The sequence below is a fragment of the Neurospora tetraspora genome, assembly GCF_033439725.1.
Source record: "Neurospora tetraspora strain CBS 560.94 chromosome Unknown B0H65scaffold_8, whole genome shotgun sequence".
NCBI lineage: Eukaryota > Fungi > Ascomycota > Sordariomycetes > Sordariales > Sordariaceae > Neurospora > Neurospora tetraspora.
In genome coordinates this window covers 2846416-2863216 of record NW_026944390.1, presented here as the reverse complement: position 1 = coordinate 2863216, position 16801 = coordinate 2846416, and the positions used below count along the sequence as shown (strand labels likewise).

The window sequence follows — 16801 nt, the reverse complement described above, 5'->3', positions numbered from 1 at the left end:
GAGATCCAAGTACATTATTCACGAACATCGAACCTGTTTGCGCATTTTGTCTTCCATTTTTTTCTTTCGATTTTCTGCATTTTCTAACTAGCAATTACGACACACTCTAGGAAACCTTGAAGAAATCCCACAAAGCCAACTCCATACACAAGAAAACGAAAGCTCGACCATCCTCCTCGTACTCTTACACTCCTCCTTCCACGACATCTTACCTCCCCGGGTTCAACCCCTCCTCCGTCTCGAAACAATTCCCCTTGCAACTCGGACACCACCACCTCCTCCCCTCCGCATCCTCCGCCTCGCTCACCTCCCTCTCCCCAGCAAAGAGGTAGCCACACCAACTAGGCACATACCCCCTACAATCCGGCCATCCACACACCATCCTATCCTCCGGCTCCTCATCAGCCAGCCACTCCTCCGTCAACCACAATACCTTTGACATCTCCGGCGACAAACAAGTCATAAACCGGGACGGCTGGATATGCACCAGGCAATAGGAGCAAGACAAGTTAGTCAGGATCGCCAGCTCCTGGCGGAGGGTAGCAAACTCCTCGATCCAGTACTGCCTAACTGTCGCAGCCAGACCATCGGTCTCGGTGATGATACCGAGATAATCCATGATTTCGCGCAGCTTGGTGACGGTCTGATTAATCAGCCCAGCGTTAACAGCCATAAACGTAGGGATCTGTCTCACCCTCTCTTCCAAGCACGACAAACAAGTGAAATGGCCGCAGGGAAGCTGGTGGAGGTCACCCTGCTTATACGGACCAAAGCAAAAGGAGCAGAGAGTACCTACTCGTTTGTTTTTGTTGAACTTCTTGCCTGAAGGGAAGGAGTGCTCGTGGGCGTGGTTGCCGCAGTGCGAAGAGCCGTGGGTGTGGAAGGGCGGGATGCGGGAGGCGATGGAGGCCGGAGGGGGGATGGGGGCATCTGCGTCGAGGTCAGTGGCTGCGTCCATGATGTTCCAGGGCCAGATAGACGGGAGGGGACGCATGGGAGCGAATTTGGGAGGGGAGTTGAGGGTGAGAGGACCGATGTGGGTGGGTTTGTGGATGGGCAGGCAGATGCGCTTGGTTGCCTGAGGGGCACAAGAGTCTTCGTCCTCGATAGAGGTGAAGGTGCGCTTGGTGCACGTGGTGGAAGTGGTGGTGAAACACATGATGATACGTACGGTTGGTGGTTCGGGAGCGGTACCCGAACGGTTGGTTGGTTGGTGGAAGCGGGTGTGGCTTGACGTGTTGCTGGTTGGTGAGAAGCTTACTTGGACTTCAAGTCTTGTTGTTCTTAAGTGTTTGCTGCTGATGTTTCTGCTGATGCTGATGACAGGAATCGAACAAACTTGGATGATCCCAACACCGATACTTATACCTTTTCGACACTCGTCGAGATGCCCCCATTCCCAATATCAGATATCACTTACAGAAAAGCTGAACAAAGAAGACCATCTACGACACCCAGATCGATAGGCTCTCGATTAACCTCCGCCAAAACTTGGGAGAGAACAACGGGACAAAGGCTCCCATCGGCTACACCCTTCCGGGACAATGGACTTGTACCCGGCTTCGAGAACACTGCCGGGGAAGCATCCTATTCGTCTTCCAGGTAGCCTCCGGGTAAGGCTGGAGGACAATAAGCCTTGTTCAGTGTTCGACAAGAACACCGGAAGACGGGCTACTTTCCGGTTGGTCCAAGAAGACAATGGGCATTCACGGGACAGTCCTCCAACTACCGGGCGCTGTTCATGTCTCCAGATAGCTTGGGAACTGAACAACACGCGAGATATGTTGGGTACAGGTATGTTCAACGTTCACATCTCAATCCCCATTCCACCGTACCTAAACCCAGCACAAGCAACATATGCATAACCCAATCCATCCGTTCTCGTTTCAACAATGCATCAATACCCCAAGTGGAAGTCCCCCCATCCCCACAGCTCAGCCGGCGGTGGTAACCCAGGTGTATCCGGCCTAGGGGGGCACACCCCCTCCTCTATCACAACACCAACCTCCCTCGTAACCATAATCCCCCCTGCACCTCCCGCCGTACCGTTGTCCGAACTACTACTACTCTCACCCGAGCACCAACCATGATGCGGCTGCTCCGCAATCATCCCTGAACTCTCCACCGACGTCACAATCCCAAAGTATGGTCCATGCGCTGTCTGCATCGTCTGACGACAGTCGTTTCTACTCCGAGTAGGACTGTCGCAGTTCGACTGATAACTCACCATCCCGCTTTGACTCCCAACCGTCGCGTGTGAAGTCTGCCTAGAGTCTCTAGAACTACCTGGTGGTCCGGTGCCGGTCTCCTCGCTTGTCGTGCTTACCCAGAAGGTCTCCAGATCGCTGCCGGGTATCGGGAAGAGCGGATCGGGAATGGGACCCGGTCTACCGGTCACTCCGCGTGATTCACCCGAGTAGGTTGGGCTGAACATGGGGCTGTCGATGGGATATGGAGATCTTTGCGGGGTGAGCATGAATCCGTTGGGTTTGATGCTGATGTTTTTTTTGTTGGTGGTGGTGGTGCCCCCATTCTTTGTCCTGCTTTGGCGTGACCAGCCGCCGAGGTAGTAGACGACGTGATCTACCCAACCACCGAGGGAGTAGACGACGTGATCCATCAACCGCCTGAGAAGCGGGTAGATCATGGGCATGTTGGTCAGGACGAAGGAGACGAAGGATTCGCGGACGGACCAGTAGCCTGTTTGTGCGGGGTCCCTGTTTCCCCTCTTGAGGGAGTCAGTTTGCCGTCTATCCTTCGTAATGTCCAGGGACCCAACTCACAGTTAAAATACTAACACACCGCATAATCCCAAATGCCATTTCGATAAATCCGCCACTGAACATGACCAACAGCACCAATTTCTTCGTCCAGGGCAGATTCGACTTCCAGAGTATAGGCAGGGGGATACCGAGAAGGTAAAAGTCCGTGGCGGTGTTCATTATCATGACGAAAACCGTCTGCAGAACTGATATCGCCGGTTGGCAGTGGTTGCCCGGGTCGGGGTAGATCTGCCACTGCCGGGAAGGGGGGATACATTGGAGTAAGGCGACGCACACACAGGCGATGTAGGTCAGAGGCATGAGAATATAGGCGCCGATGATCCAGCGGCGCATATAGTAGATTCCGGCTCTGTTTTATATCTACCGGGTCAGTTTCTTCCTATCCACGCTAAGATGAATGTTCAAAGGCTGACACTCACGTTAGGCGTGCATAATACACCGACCAACAAGCTTTAAGAAGCCAAAGAAGGGTCGTGTACAAAAGAAGGCCGGCGACGTTTATCTTGGATCCGTTAACTCGCAGTCTGTACTCCTCGGAGTCTGGGTTTATCGTAGCTCGTTGCTCTTCTGTCATGCCGTTGTTTGCTAACCCATGACACCAGGAAACGAAGAGGTGAGGCATGACGCTCTCGGCTGTGTAGACGAACTGGATGCCGGGAAGGCGAGAAGTAAGCTTCATGTCCGCCCCGAGCAAGGCGAAGTAACAAATTGAAGCCAAGGGAACTCACTAAAGCCAACAACATAAAACCGTCGTCTAGCGCGAGCTTGTGCCATCCCAATTGCCGGATCCTACTGAAATATCGAACCCCAATCACCACGTAGGCTACACCTTGAAGGGTCCAGCATTCTTTGATGAAGCGTTTCGCTTCTGCCGGTTCCACTCCTGTTGGATAGGCGTGTCCCATGTTGGGTATATGTGTGGAAAGAAGGGACAAAACACCAATCGACAATACAGGCACGGCAACCATGGAGAAACAAGCCTCAGGTATGTTGTTCGGTATATGTACGGGTTGCTCAGGTATCTTCTCGGCTTCTATCATGCTATGTCATGGTGACGATACATGGAGGTCCGAGAGTTCTCGCCTCGTCTCATCTCATCTTTTCGAGGCTTCATCCTGGTCGTGGATCTGTTTAACGAACCGCACGTTTGGGTCACGGCCCGGGACAAATGCCCGTGGTCATACTTGCTCCCGATTGGACCATGAAACGACAACATCGAGGATCAGACTTCATTCCCCAATGTCAAAGCAGTGGGCATGCCTAATGCTATTGGATGATGCAGGTAATTGTTCAAATTCTTGTTCATTGATCTAACTCTACTATAGGGTATGCTCTCTCTTCATCAAATCGTCCTTCTCAATGACCTCCCTACTCCACCACCGACCTCACGGCCAGCTTAACCTCCCCAGCCACCTTGCTAGTCACGCTGCTGACAGTCTCCGTCACAATGCTTATATCCTGCGCAGCACCCACAGCAGGCAACCTCAAGCACCCCTCAAAGTAGTTCTCCAAATCCTCAAAGTCATCAATATCACCCACCCACGCAACATACTGATCCGGCCTCACCACCACCACACATCCCCTCTCCTTATCTACGCCATAGTTCTTGTAAGCATCCCCAAACCCTTCATGGTAACTGACATCGTCCACATACACCTTTGTGTAATCCCAGCCCAGATGCTGATCAAACGGATGCAAAATAGCCGGGAAGTCCCTCAGCAGCTCCGTCTCCCTTCTCGGGCTGGAGTGGATCGTCAAGATATCAATGACGCTGTCAATAGCCTTGTCCGCAGGCGTGATCCTCCGCAGGAAGCTCTCCGGCGAGTCCAACTTGGCGCAGAACCTGTCCACCCGCGCCTTCTGCTGCGGCGAGAGGATGTTACCAGCGAACAGCACGATGCGGAACCTGCCATCGGCTTTCAACCGCTCCTGGACGTGCCACGGCCTGGCGTCCGCCTGGCTGAGGACCTTGAAGGAAGCTAGACGCTTGCCGACGGGGATCTCCGTGGCCAGTGCTTGCTTCTTTGCGAACTTGTCGTCGCTGATCTTGGCTTCGGTGAGCAGCTTAGCGCTCTTCTCGCTTCTGTCGCCCTGCTCGCGCCAATCGCCTGGCTTGACGACGAGATTGCTCGGCCCGTAGTCGACCTGCATGCCCGAGGCAAACTCGTTGCCGCGCATAAAGGCGCGCTTGAACTCCTCCATGTCGATGCCCTCGGCATCCATCATGTCCTTGGCCGGGCGGCCAGAAAAGAGGCGGGAGAACTTGTGGTCGAAGTCAATCAGATCTTGCGCAATGCGGCGGCGCTCGCTCTGGTAGGTGGCCAGGATGTCGCGCTTGCAGATGCCCTTGAGGACGAGGGCCAGCTTCCACCCGAGGTTGAAGGTGTCCTGCATCGAGACGTTCATGCCCTGCCCGGCCTTGGGCGAGTGCGTGTGCACGGCGTCTCCCGCCAAGAAAACGCGGTTGTGCACGTCAGCGAAGCTGTTGCCGACGCGCTGGCCGATCTGGTACGCCGTCCACCAGTCGCAGTACTCGTAGTCGAGCTTGTACGGCGCGATAATCTTTTGCGCGGCGCGGAAGATCAAGTCGGGCGTGATCTTGGACCGGTCGGCGCGTCCCGAGGCGTCGGGAACGACTTCTTTGAGCTGGATGTACAGCCGCACCATGCGGTTCTCGCGCGGGATGACCATCAGCGACCCGTTCTCGGCCGAGTGCACGGCGCACCGGTGGCGGATGTCGGGGAAGTCCGTGATGGGGATGAGGTCCATCACGCCCCAGATGTAATCGGTTGCCTCGCCCTCCAGCTCCAGACCCAGCGCGCGGCGCGTCCACGAGCGGGCGCCGTCGCACCCGATGACGTACTTGGCGTGTACGATTTCCTCGGTGCCGGGCCGGGACTGGGCCTTGCGGAGGAGACCGGCTTCGTCGTCTTCTTGCATCAGGTTGCTCCGGAAGAGACCGTCAGACACCGCAGACTTGGAGGCCGTGGCGGCTTGCACGGGCGTGGCTTCCTCGTCTGTCAAGGTACGGAGGGTGACGGTGACGGGGTAGGCGTCGTCGTCTTCGACCTTGGACTCGTCAATCACCAGCGACTCGGGCAGGACGCCGCGCTCGACCGAGATGGTGTTGTTGGAGTACTTCTTGATGTTGTCGGTGAACCAGCGCTCGATGCGACCCTGGTTGAGCACGCACTGCTGGAAGCGCGAGATGCCGATGACGGTGTCGGGGATGCGGTCCGAGCGGTGGATAATGCCCTCGGCGTTGGGATTCCACATGCAGATCTCCTGCATATGGTTGGATTCCTTCCACACGCGGTCGGCAAAGCCCAGGCTTTCAAAGATCTCAATGGTTCGGGAGTTGAGGCCGTCGGCTTGGCCGGTGAAGATCTTGGTGTTGCGCTTGTCGACGATGCGCGCGTTGATGCCGCAGTGAGCCATCCAGGCGGCGGCCATGAGGCCTGCTGGGCCGGCACCGACGATTAGTCTGGTATGGGTTAGTGTATGTTGGACTCCAGAGGGTGGTGGTGCTCTTACACATCAACATTGGACTTTTGGGGCTTGACGCCGTTGGTGCCATTGATGCCATTGGCATGGCCGTTGGTGGTAACGGAAGACATGTTTACTGGGTATTAAGATTAAGAACGATCGTGATGAGAGCTTGGAGGAAAGAAGGTAGGATTCGACCTGGGAAAGGCGAGTGACAGAGCTCTTTTAAGTCATCCTCCTCGTCGTCACTTGAGCATCAAAGCGGTTGATCCATCTTCCAGAACGATGGTGATGTCCACAATCACATTTCCACATCAGGAGGAACGCCAAATGGGGGAGCCATCAGCATATTCGAGATTAACAAGGCAACCCCAGGCTCTGATAGTCGACTTGATAGTCGGCCCGCCTCGATTCCTTGGAATGCTGCCCTCTCCTGAACGAACTTGGGCAACTCTTCTCCTGAGGCCAAACCGGAATGGGTAACTGAGACGCACCACCATCGCCAATAGCCACTCACAGAAAGCAACAAGATAATGACCGTCAGGGTGAAGCCTGGAGGAGGGCTGAATTCACCGTCACTCCTTTACCTGGGCTACCTACGCCTCTTTTCTGGGTGTATGTCCCACATCCCGCGAGCATTTTGACGGCGGTCGTAAGTCATGATCGTCTACATAAGATAGTGAGGTAGTGATGATGCCCTGGCAAATTTGGTGGTGGTGGTGACCAGCAAGCTTGCACTGTTCTTCCTCACTGTACCAACTGCCAGTTCAGTTGCTGCGATGGTACGATTCGATAGCACGGTCGTACCCTGATACAACCGTGTTGATGCTGATTGGCGGACGGCAAGTCGTGGTAGCATTTTCTAACCAGGCTCAATATTCGGCTGCACTGTACTGTCTGTACGACCAACAGCCACTGCCGTGGACCTTGATTCTAGAAAATCGCCGAGTTGGCCTTGCTCTTTTCTTTTCTTTTCAGTTCTGGCCTCCTTCGTTCATGTTGTCTCCAAAACTTGGCCAAAATCAGACCGCTCCTTTTGCTTTCCTTCCCCAGGATATTCCTTCCCATCTCCAAGTCATTCTTTCATTGTCGTTGTCTTAATTCCGTGCATGTGACAGCCTCCACTTCCCCAGATACGAAAGACGGACACAAGACGTTCACTGTGGATGCTGTCAATCCCTGATTCTCCATCGTCTCCATCATGCCCGTCCTGTGCCGTCTGTTCCGCATCGTTTCCGCATGAAGATGCGTATCCAGAGGCGCCATCACCCCCTCTCGGGCTGTCCAAGCTCGCCAAGCAGGGCGTGCCCAGCCTTATGCTACCCCATACGGAGCTTTTCCCAGAGGAGAAAAGGAAATGGCTGATCAGTCTCTAGCGGACCTCGCAAGCTTGTGGATTTAACGTTACAGGGCATGGCTAGGCTTTCCTCGGCATTCTTTAGCGTGTGGCCGTTGGCTGCAAACCGTTGGCTGGGCCTTGGCTGGGGGACCCCGGGCCCTGTCGATCGTATCGCATTCGGCAAGGGAAATTCTTTGCCGGGTCAGGGACCCTCAGGGGGGCCCAATGAGAAAAAGGGATGAAAGAGAAGGAAAGAGAGAGGGGGGCGGAAGAGAACTCCGTGCCTGGACTCGCCCACTGGAGACCGCTCCGTCTCTGTTGGCGTTGCTGAAGAAGAGGAGTTTGGCGGATATGGAGGTGGGAGACGTGAACCATGACAGCAGCACAGACGATATCTGGTTCAACTTCCAACTTCTCTAGGTTTTCTGTCTTCAATCTCATCCTCATCTGGCCCCCCGAAAGAAAAGGACCTTTTTGCTGATGTTGAAACTGAGACATCGAACAAAAAAGTCTCCCTTCCCTCCCACGCGAGCGAGATGAAAGATCATTAGATGACAGATCGTATCTTGCGTCGTACCATCCGTCTTTCTGCGTGTCCAGACGCGTGGCCTTTTTTTTCTTTTTTCTTCAACGTCTGAACAGAGAACACAGTTCAGAGCATTCGAACACAGTTCACGGAATTCCATATCAGAACATGCATGAGGATTGTCCCAAGAAGATGGAAGCGAACGAAACTATTGTTCAGCTTTACTCGCTTCTATGCAACTGTCATGGTTCGTTTTGCTTTTGCCTCCCCCGAAAAGGGAAAGAAAGTCCTGCACTGTTACGAACGCTAGATATCGATACGAGACACCAGTGGCCAACTGAGACACACCTGTAGAATCGTGAACGCCCGTTCGGCTGTCGGTTCACCGTTGATTCAGCCACCTGCGCATCGTGCATCTTTCCCCCTGATAACCTCGAGGGTCTTGATGTCTCAGACCCTGACAAGACTGATCCAGCCTCCAGCCGTTGAAATGACGGTTTATCACAATGTCCGACTGACAGTTCAGGACCACACAAAGAAGTCCAGCCACTATTCTTTCCTTTCTTTTTCGTCCCCCCCCGTTTATGCCCATCTCTCCCTTTTAGAGTGTGCCACTTCTTTGTCTCTCAAAAGACTTCCAGACAATAGAATACCATTGGCTAGAAGAATGCAGCCCTCATGAAAGAACACAGTTCCCTCCATTCCTGTTCTGTACAGCTAAAAGCAAAACTGCATTCTCAGCTCTCCTCCTCCTCCTCCTCCTCTCTCCATCGCTTGAGCAAAGCTTCTTCACAGAATATCTCCGTTATTCCTGGGGTCTGCCCTGGGGGTGAACTCCATGCATGTGCTCGGAGATGAACAGTTCGTTTCTTATTCTCCAGTTTCTCCAGTTCGTTTTTGTCAAGAGCCTAGCCTTCCTAAAGCCAGCATAAACCAACCAGAGTGGTCCGTCCTGACTTTTGATATGGAGCCTAAACAAAACATTCGCAAATTCCAAATCACCTGCTTGGCCCTCACCCTCCCCTCCCCTCCCCTGCCCCTGGCCCCCTGCTCCCGGTGCCTTCCCCGGTCCCACTGTGTCAGATGCAGTTTAAGGTTGAGAAGATCGACATTAAACCGACCTAGTGCCCGTTAAACGTCCAGTCAGCCGCTCGGCTCTTTGGCCCCGGGCCCCGGGCCCAGGGCCCTTGTTGGCTCGTAACGGCGCTTGGCTGCCAGGCAGGCATGGCAGGCATGGCAGGGTCTGGTTAGATGCCGGCCGGAAGGGCTGACATGGATTTTGTAGAGAGGTGGACGAGGTCTGTCTCTTCCTGTTCCATTCCTACCTCTAATGTTCTGGATTCCTGCCAGTTGTCTGTCTACCTTTACTCATCGATCTCGAAGGGCCTCCCTCTTCTTGCATGGCTCGAGACTGGACTTGCCTAGGTATCCACTAGGTAACCTCTCAGTCAATCAATGTGGGCTTTCACAATCGCGCTGCGCTGGGTCATACTGAGGAAGAAAGATCTCTTGAGACATGAACTGCAACTGTGATGGATGGGTAAAAAGGCACCTCACTTGCCTAGGATGTTCTGGATGCTGCATCCAACGCTGAAATCCCAAATCCACAGTTCTACTACCGGCGGGGGTCCCGGGTTGCAACCATCCTCCAGTCCTCAGCCCCTCGAAGAAGCAGGCTACTGTGAAGATGACAAGAGATGTGCCTACACGAGGAAGCGACATGAACGGTTTCGTAATTCGTACCCTTAAACCTTGGGGTTTAACGGTTTCCGGTTTAACTCAGGGGGAATCAGGGACAACAAGGCGTTGGCGAAGAACCGCCGCGCCCAGTACACTAGAGATATGGAGCAGCCGGGATACAGATGCCATGGCCACTCGCTCTTTCTTTTTTAAACACAACCTCTACCTAGTCTCACTCGAGTCAGCTTCTGGTTATTAGCTGAAGAGGCAACTTCTTCGTAGGTCGTAGACAGGTAGGTAATAATTGTAACTCCGCGGCCGGCAGGCAACTCGCTACCTAGAGGTACCTAGCCACTAGGCAGAGCCCCAGAGACCCAGATGAAGCGTAGAGAAAAGGAGATGAAAGACAGTTGCAGTAGATCTAGATTCCAACTGTCGTGCTTTTGCCCCTTGGATAGTTGTACATAGGGGAGAAGGATCCAGCCCGTCGGGTAGATCAAAGGTCGAGCGTCTTTCCCTCGTCCCTCGTTTCTTTCCAGAACCAGAACAGAACAGAACACCAACAAGTACGTTCGTTCGTTCGTTTCCACTCCTTCGTTTTTTTTTTTTTTTCTGCTGGATGTGAGGTTGTCAGACCTTCCCAGTTTCCATCACTCTCTGTGGGCCGACATCTACCTTACCAAGATCCATCGATGTGCTGTTGCTGAGGCAGTGTTTCTGTCACTCCCCTCCACTGCTTTCCGGCACACAGACAGATCTTGTCCACAGGTTTTCTACACACCAGCCTTCCTGGAGACAGCCACAATCATGGACATTATCTCTAGAACACCCGATGAAGTAAAAGCCGAAGCCGCTCGGTTCGTCCGCGAAGCCTGGGGTCTGCAATTCGCGGCCTACATCGTCGTTATCCTCCGATATTTCAGCAGAATCCGCCAGCTAGGATGGCGAAAGTTGGCGTTGGATGACTTTTTTATGTTTGCCGCTTTGGTGAGTCTTCTTCTTTTCCGAGAGAAGGGGCCCAGGCTAACACCCCAGCAGCTCATCTACACAGCCGAAACAACGGCCGCCTACTTCCTCGTCACCACCTTCCACGGCCTAGCCAACAACGCCATGACCGACACCCAACGCGCCCTTCTCTCCCCCCAAAGCGAAGAATACCGGCTCCGCATCCTCGGCTCCAAAACGCACGTAGCCGGCCTCCTCCTCTACACCACGCTTCTCTGGCTCCTCAAAGCGTGCTGGTCCGTCTACTACGCCCGCCTGACCGTCGGCGTGCACAACATGCGCAACTGGATCATCGGCGCGTACATCATCATGCCGGCGTCGTACATGGCGTGCGTGTGCGTGGCCGTGTTCAAGTGCGTGCCGTTTGAGAAGCAGTGGCAGATATACCCGGATCCGGGCAACAATTGCATGCCGGCGGTGAGCTTGTTGCAGACGGTGTTTGTGATGGTGATGAACACGGTGACGGATTTTTACCTGCTGGCGATTCCGTTGCCGATGGTGTGGAAGAGTAATCTCACGTGGAGGAAGAAGTTCTTTTTGTTGCTGATGTTCTCGGGCGGGTTTGTCGAGATGGCGTTTGGGATTCTGAGGTGTGTGAGTATTCTGACACTGGGGAATACGGATCCGGCGCAGAGCGGGTATTGGTCTGTGAGGGAGAGCTTTGTCAGTTTTGTGTTGACGAATATGCCCATGGTTTATCCGTTGGTCAAGAGGTTTTTGGAGAAGAGCATCATCTCGCTGAGCGGAGGGACATCGGGGAACCACCAGGGTGGTGTATCGGGACAGCATGGATATCCGCTGGGTAGTAATCCCGGCAGTCACCTAGGGAAGGGAGAGCCGAGGAGCAGGGTTGTGATTAGCAAGGGTAGCAGACACCCGTTGACGCTTCCAAACGATACGATATGGGGTAGTGAAGAGAATATTGTGAGTTCGGATGATGGCAAGGCTGTGGGAGGAAGTAGGAGCTCGACGGCGAGCAGTAGGGATATTGCTACGACGGGTGTGATGCCGCAGGGCAGTGGAGTAGGGCATAAAACGACGACGTCCGTGGAGAGGAGATCGGGACTGATTGAGCCACAGACCTCGGGAGGGAGTGGGAAGAAGGGGAAGCAAAACGGCATTATTGTTACGCATGAGATTACGGTGACAGGAGAGGATAGACAGGACGCGTCGACGGCAAGGAGGTGGTAGAGGATATGATTTGTGAATCTGGGAAAATAGTTATTGGATCCGAAAAGGAAAGGTTTTGGATAGATGTTCGTTTTTTCACTCCACCAGCAACAATATGATACCACGTTTTAGAGTCCGCAAACACCATTCTGGCAAATTATCAAGTCAAACTTGCAGTCCGCATCAGTCGAGCACGGGGAGCCTGTTCACCACCCTTGATTAGCTACTCTTCGTCAAGGCAAAACGCAACAGCTTCGACATACCAATACAAGCCAACGGATTATCCCCACAGCTAGGATTTCCCGGGTTCGTGGGCGGCTTGCTCGTAGTAGTAGGCACCGGTACGGTGATCGGTTTGCTCGTAGTCATCGTAGTAGTGGTGATCGGGGGAGGCACAGGCCGAGTGGTGGTGGTAATCGGAGGAGGCACAATTCGAGTAGTCGTAGTAGGCGGCACAGGAGGACGGATGGTAGCGCACTTGCCTGCAATGCAGATCCAATCGGCGTCGCAGTCATTTTCGGTTTCACATGGGTCGCCTGGAAGGAAGGCTGTTAGTAGCTGGAAGAAGGTGAGTTGTCGAAGGGTGAAGGGGGGACGTACCCAAGCAATGTCCTGGCCAGACGCAGCCTGGAGGTGCCGTGTTTGTGGGATGAGCTGTGGTCTTGCGCGTGGTGGTCGGCTTGACGGGGCTCCCGGGGTTTGCGCACTCGTAGTTGCGGCAGACGAGGTCGCCATCACAGTCTCGGTTTGTCTCGCAATCATCGCCTGTTGGATGTCAGTACCAGGAGGAGTGTTTTAGAGGATGATGGGCCATACCAAGGCAGTGACCAGTCCAGCGACACGTCCACTGTCTGCTATCGAGCTCCGCGCGAGGAATCAGCCTTGCGAGGGTGGTGGACCCCAAGGCAAGGCTGGCCAACAGGTACGAGGACTTCATGTTGGCGAACGGGCGGTGGTTGCGGAACTGACGAGCAGACTGAACATGGGGACTATCCGGATCTTCCATCCTTATATAAGCCCTGTCATCCCATCGGAGCCTCTTCTCATCCGTCCCCGTTGTATCGGCGCATCTCGAAAGGCAGCATTCGGTTGCGTGTTGCTACGTTGACTCCGGATTCCGGGCAGACCACGCGTCCTCCATGGTGACATTTCGTGCCAAGAAGCACTCGAGAGAATTTGTCCACCGGTCAGAAGATGGATCGGGCGAGGCGGGAGAGTGTTGTATATTGCTCGTCGAGGCCGGCTGTCATCTTGTTATATCACCCGGCTGGCGGATCCATTGTTTGTGAACCGGACAGCTTCGTTTAGCCAGCGGGGCATGGCATCAAGGACGTTGTTGGTTCGCGCGCCTATAGCAGCGGCCGTCTATACGTTCCGCAATGGTCTGGCCACTTTGTAGCTCGCCAGGGACGACGTCGTTGATCTGCCGGTTCGGAAGGGAATCCGGGGTGCATATTGCGGACACGGGAAAGAATGCGACGAAAGGGAGAAAACATGCGCAGGTTGTCCGATGGCGGCTGATGTCCTTGTCTTGGCAGGCACCAGCGAAAGACTGGTTCCGAGAATGCTTTTCGACAAGTCGGCAAGCGAGGGTGGTGGGATGGTCAAAGTCTAAAACTGGCAGAGGGCCGACGTTTTTCGGTGTTAAAGTCCGCGTCATTAAGTTGGAAGTGGTGGAGAGGATGAGGGGGTATCCACAATTGCAACTTAGATGGTGCTCTATCTTCGACACAACTGTTTTAGCGGGGATGCTGATAGTGGTGTAACTAGTCGCTAACAAGTTCCCAACGGTAGCAAGTTCTCACATTATACTAATGGCAGCCGCAATAAAACCAAACGATCTACCCTTTGCCTTCTATAAGCCTTCAGATGCATTTGATGCCTCAAGTCGACATCACACTTCTACTCGTCAAGGCTAGAACCGGCTTCCTGCCCCCAGGCTTCGCCCCGAGAACGAAAGTTTGGCCTGCTTGGTAACCCACCGCCTTTGGAATTTCTAGCTCTCACTTTCTTATGTGCCACAGCTAACACCGAAACAGACCCGAAGCCATCGTCCAAACGCACCTCACTCCAGAGCAGAGCTCCCATAAATCCATCTACAAGCCCAGCCCCGACTCCCGAGTCCATAGCATGGCTTCCTATCACATTTCCTCAGCATCAACCGATACCTACCTGCCTCCTTCGCTCAGAGCTTACTCTCAATAATCTGAAGCATGGACTTGGGAAAGGGCTGTGTCTCTAGGCAGCTCGGTGGTGATGGCCATGGTGGCTGTCTGCCCCTAGTACCTGGCATGGAGGACCAGACAGCGGACGGGCACACATCTCGCCAATGCGAACAGTCGCCCATTGTGGCACCGTGACGCCGAAATAGGACTCGGTAACTCGAAGTGAACGGCCCGTTTGGAGACACGGAAACACAAGCGCAAATTTGCCTTGGGCGCTGTGTTGGGTGTGACATCACTCCCTCGCCAGGGCCAAGTATGCTGTCCAAGAAAACACCTGTGGAATGGTTCATGCCGTGTTACCTGGATGAAACTGTTTCAGTGATGGGGTTCGGTCCTTTGTTCAGACAATGGCACTGCAGGTACGAGACAAAGAGGCAAACCTCGGATTTGCGATATCACCAACACTTTCCAAGCCTGGAGGTAATCCTGGGCTTTCTAGTTCGAACAACAAACTCTCAGGATAAGATACAAAAAAAAAAAAGGCCAAAGTCGACAAACGGCTGTTGTTTTCTCCACGTTCATTGCTAACATCTCGTAAACAAAGGTTTCCTCACACCCCCAGTATCCTGTTCCTTTCAAACTCCTGCTTTCCTCCTCATCTCCCCCGACATCCCACTAAATCTCCTACCCGTCAATTATATACCAATTTGGCGCAACCAAGAGACGGGAAGCATGGTGAACTCGCAGACTCGGTCGCCTCCTTTGTGCAAGTACTTACCAGCTACAAAGTCACACCGTTGGCCACAGTGGGACGTCTCGACGGTCCTGCGTAACGAGTCCATGTGATTAGGTGTTCCCCAGTTCAGCCTGTAAACAGAGAACAAGGCACCATTATGATGTCGGCGTTGGTTGTTTATGTCACCTCATATACGATACAAACGGCCAGCAGTGCCACCGTCACTCACTGTTGCTCGCTGCAGGGCCAACTAAGCCAGCTTGACTCGAGATGAAAGAACAGATGAGCAAGGTCGTCGAAAGGGGGTTCATAAGTAGGACAAACCCGCATATCCCTTCAGTATATCAGGAGGATAAAGACTGACGCCGGGTAGTTTAAGGTCCGGCTCGCCCCTTCACCGGACCCTTTCTCTCCAGGTCTCTCGCTTCCTTCACCAGTCTCTCCTGAGTCCAGTCCAGTCCTGTCTTTAGCTGAACCCCAGACACTCGTTCACCCTCGGTCACTCAGCGAGACATTCCACCCAATCCATACCTACCTACCAGCTCATCGAGATCAACAGTCACTCATGTTATCCTCCCACAACCACCTCGCGACATGGATCCTCTCCATGCTCGCTAGCACCCTTATGGGGGTAGCAACAGCAGAAACCATCGTCATCAAAGCCGATGGGCTCGTCTTTGGCCCGGAGATCATCACCGCCAACAAGGGCGACACTCTCGAGTTCCATTTCCTACCTAGGAACCACTCGGTCGTCAAGGGTTACTTTGGCCATCCGTGCCAGCCTGCGACGGCGGATATCGAGGGACCGTTTTTCTCGGGGTTTTTGCCGGCGAAGAGTAATGAGGAGAATGTACGTCTTGCCCTTTCCATCTTTTCCCTTCTCCTCCTTCTTATTTCCACTCCTGCATCTCTCCTCGCATTGACCTTTCTCTTCTTTTGCCTCTTCTTATCCCCTTCTCTTTCCCTCTTCTTTCCTTTTCATCCTCGCTTCATTACCTCTCCTCACCCCTCACCCCTCACACCCCATGCGCAACCCCTTCCCTCCCTCTTCGACACACAACTAACCCCCCAAAAACAGCCCTCAATCTTCCGCGTAACCATCGGCTCAACATCCCCCTTCCCCTTCTACTGCTCCACCCCCTCCCACTGCTCCAAAGGCATGATCGGCATCGTCAACGGCTCCCCCGACCAGCTCGCCCAATACAAAGACCAAGCAGCGCGGGAAGCCGCCGCCCAGCCCGGCGGCGACTTTCCTTTCGAGAAAATGAACCCGCCTGATCCCTCCAAGCCGTTTGGTGGTGAACTGATCAAGAACCCGGATTATGCTGCTTGGTATGGTGGTGATTCTTCTACTACTACCGCGGCGGCGGCGGGAGCGGGTGTGACGGGGGGAGCAGATGGTTATGGACAAGGTGCTCCGCCGCCGCCGCCGCCGCCTCCTCCGGCACCACCTGCTGCGTCGACACCTGCTGCTGCTACAAGTGGGAGTGCGGAGACTACGACTGGGGAAGTGGGGGGTGTGACGGCGAGTGCGACGGGGACGCCGGTTGCTGGTGGGGGGACGGTGGTTACTAGTACCGGGACGTCGACTTCTACGGTGACGAGTGGGAGTGGGGTGCCGGCTGCTTCGAGTCAGCCGCCGCCTGCTGCTAATGGGGCGGTGGTTCCCGGTGGTGGTAGTGAGATCCTTGGATCAGTAGTTGCTGGTTTTATGGTCGGGGTCGGTTTGTTACTTTGAGATCATCTTGTTGGGAGAAGAGGATGAGAGTAATGCACGGGTTGAGGTAGATTGGTGGTGGGTTTAATGTTGGAAAAGTGTAGTGAAAGATCAGGCACATTTACAGCTAGGAATGTAATGGATGAACATGAAGACTGGTACACTGATAGCTTTTGATATTGAAAAAAGTGATA

The 16801-nt window shown here is 54.0% G+C and overlaps 5 protein-coding genes across 5 annotated transcripts; 2 read left to right on the top strand and 3 right to left on the bottom strand.

Annotated features, from left to right (window-relative positions):
- Positions 1–208: 208 nt before the first annotated feature.
- On the bottom strand, positions 209–1159 carry B0H65DRAFT_512375 (uncharacterized protein; the record flags this gene model as incomplete). Its single annotated transcript, XM_062828567.1, has 1 exon — positions 209–1159. One exon carries the CDS (start codon positions 1157–1159, stop codon positions 209–211), a length of 951 nt encoding a protein of 316 aa, XP_062678019.1.
- Positions 1160–1897: 738 nt separating this feature from the next.
- Positions 1898–6400, bottom strand: B0H65DRAFT_434714 (FAD binding domain-containing protein; the record flags this gene model as incomplete). The annotated part of the gene is made up of 4 exons (XM_062825148.1): positions 1898–2728; positions 2784–3132; positions 4168–6267; positions 6318–6400. 4 exons carry the CDS (start codon positions 6398–6400, stop codon positions 1898–1900), a joined length of 3363 nt encoding a protein of 1120 aa, XP_062678018.1.
- A 4221-nt stretch (positions 6401–10621) lies between these two features.
- On the top strand, positions 10622–12010 carry B0H65DRAFT_512373 (uncharacterized protein; the record flags this gene model as incomplete). The annotated part of the gene is made up of 2 exons (XM_062828566.1): positions 10622–10801; positions 10853–12010. 2 exons carry the CDS (start codon positions 10622–10624, stop codon positions 12008–12010), a joined length of 1338 nt encoding a protein of 445 aa, XP_062678017.1.
- A 107-nt stretch (positions 12011–12117) lies between these two features.
- Positions 12118–12926, bottom strand: B0H65DRAFT_553021 (uncharacterized protein; the record flags this gene model as incomplete). Its single annotated transcript, XM_062829936.1, has 4 exons — positions 12118–12191; positions 12253–12525; positions 12590–12754; positions 12806–12926. 4 exons carry the CDS (start codon positions 12924–12926, stop codon positions 12118–12120), a joined length of 633 nt encoding a protein of 210 aa, XP_062678016.1.
- A 2086-nt stretch (positions 12927–15012) lies between these two features.
- B0H65DRAFT_327089 (uncharacterized protein) lies at positions 15013–16762 on the top strand. Its single transcript, XM_062823480.1, has 3 exons — positions 15013–15203; positions 15264–15740; positions 15969–16762. The coding sequence occupies exons 2-3, from the start codon at positions 15456–15458 to the stop codon at positions 16626–16628; spliced, it is 945 nt and encodes a 314-aa protein (XP_062678015.1). The 5' UTR covers positions 15013–15203; positions 15264–15455; the 3' UTR covers positions 16629–16762.
- Positions 16763–16801: the final 39 nt, after the last annotated feature.

Bases quoted from the DNA above. Each gene is read 5' to 3' on its own strand.
- B0H65DRAFT_327089 (XM_062823480.1), top strand. From the start codon at position 15,456: ATGTTATCCTCCCACAACCACCTCGCGACATGGATCCTCTCCATGCTC. The intron at 15,741-15,968 runs GTACGTCTTGCC...CCCCAAAAACAG, and splicing joins CGAAGAGTAATGAGGAGAAT to CCCTCAATCTTCCGCGTAAC.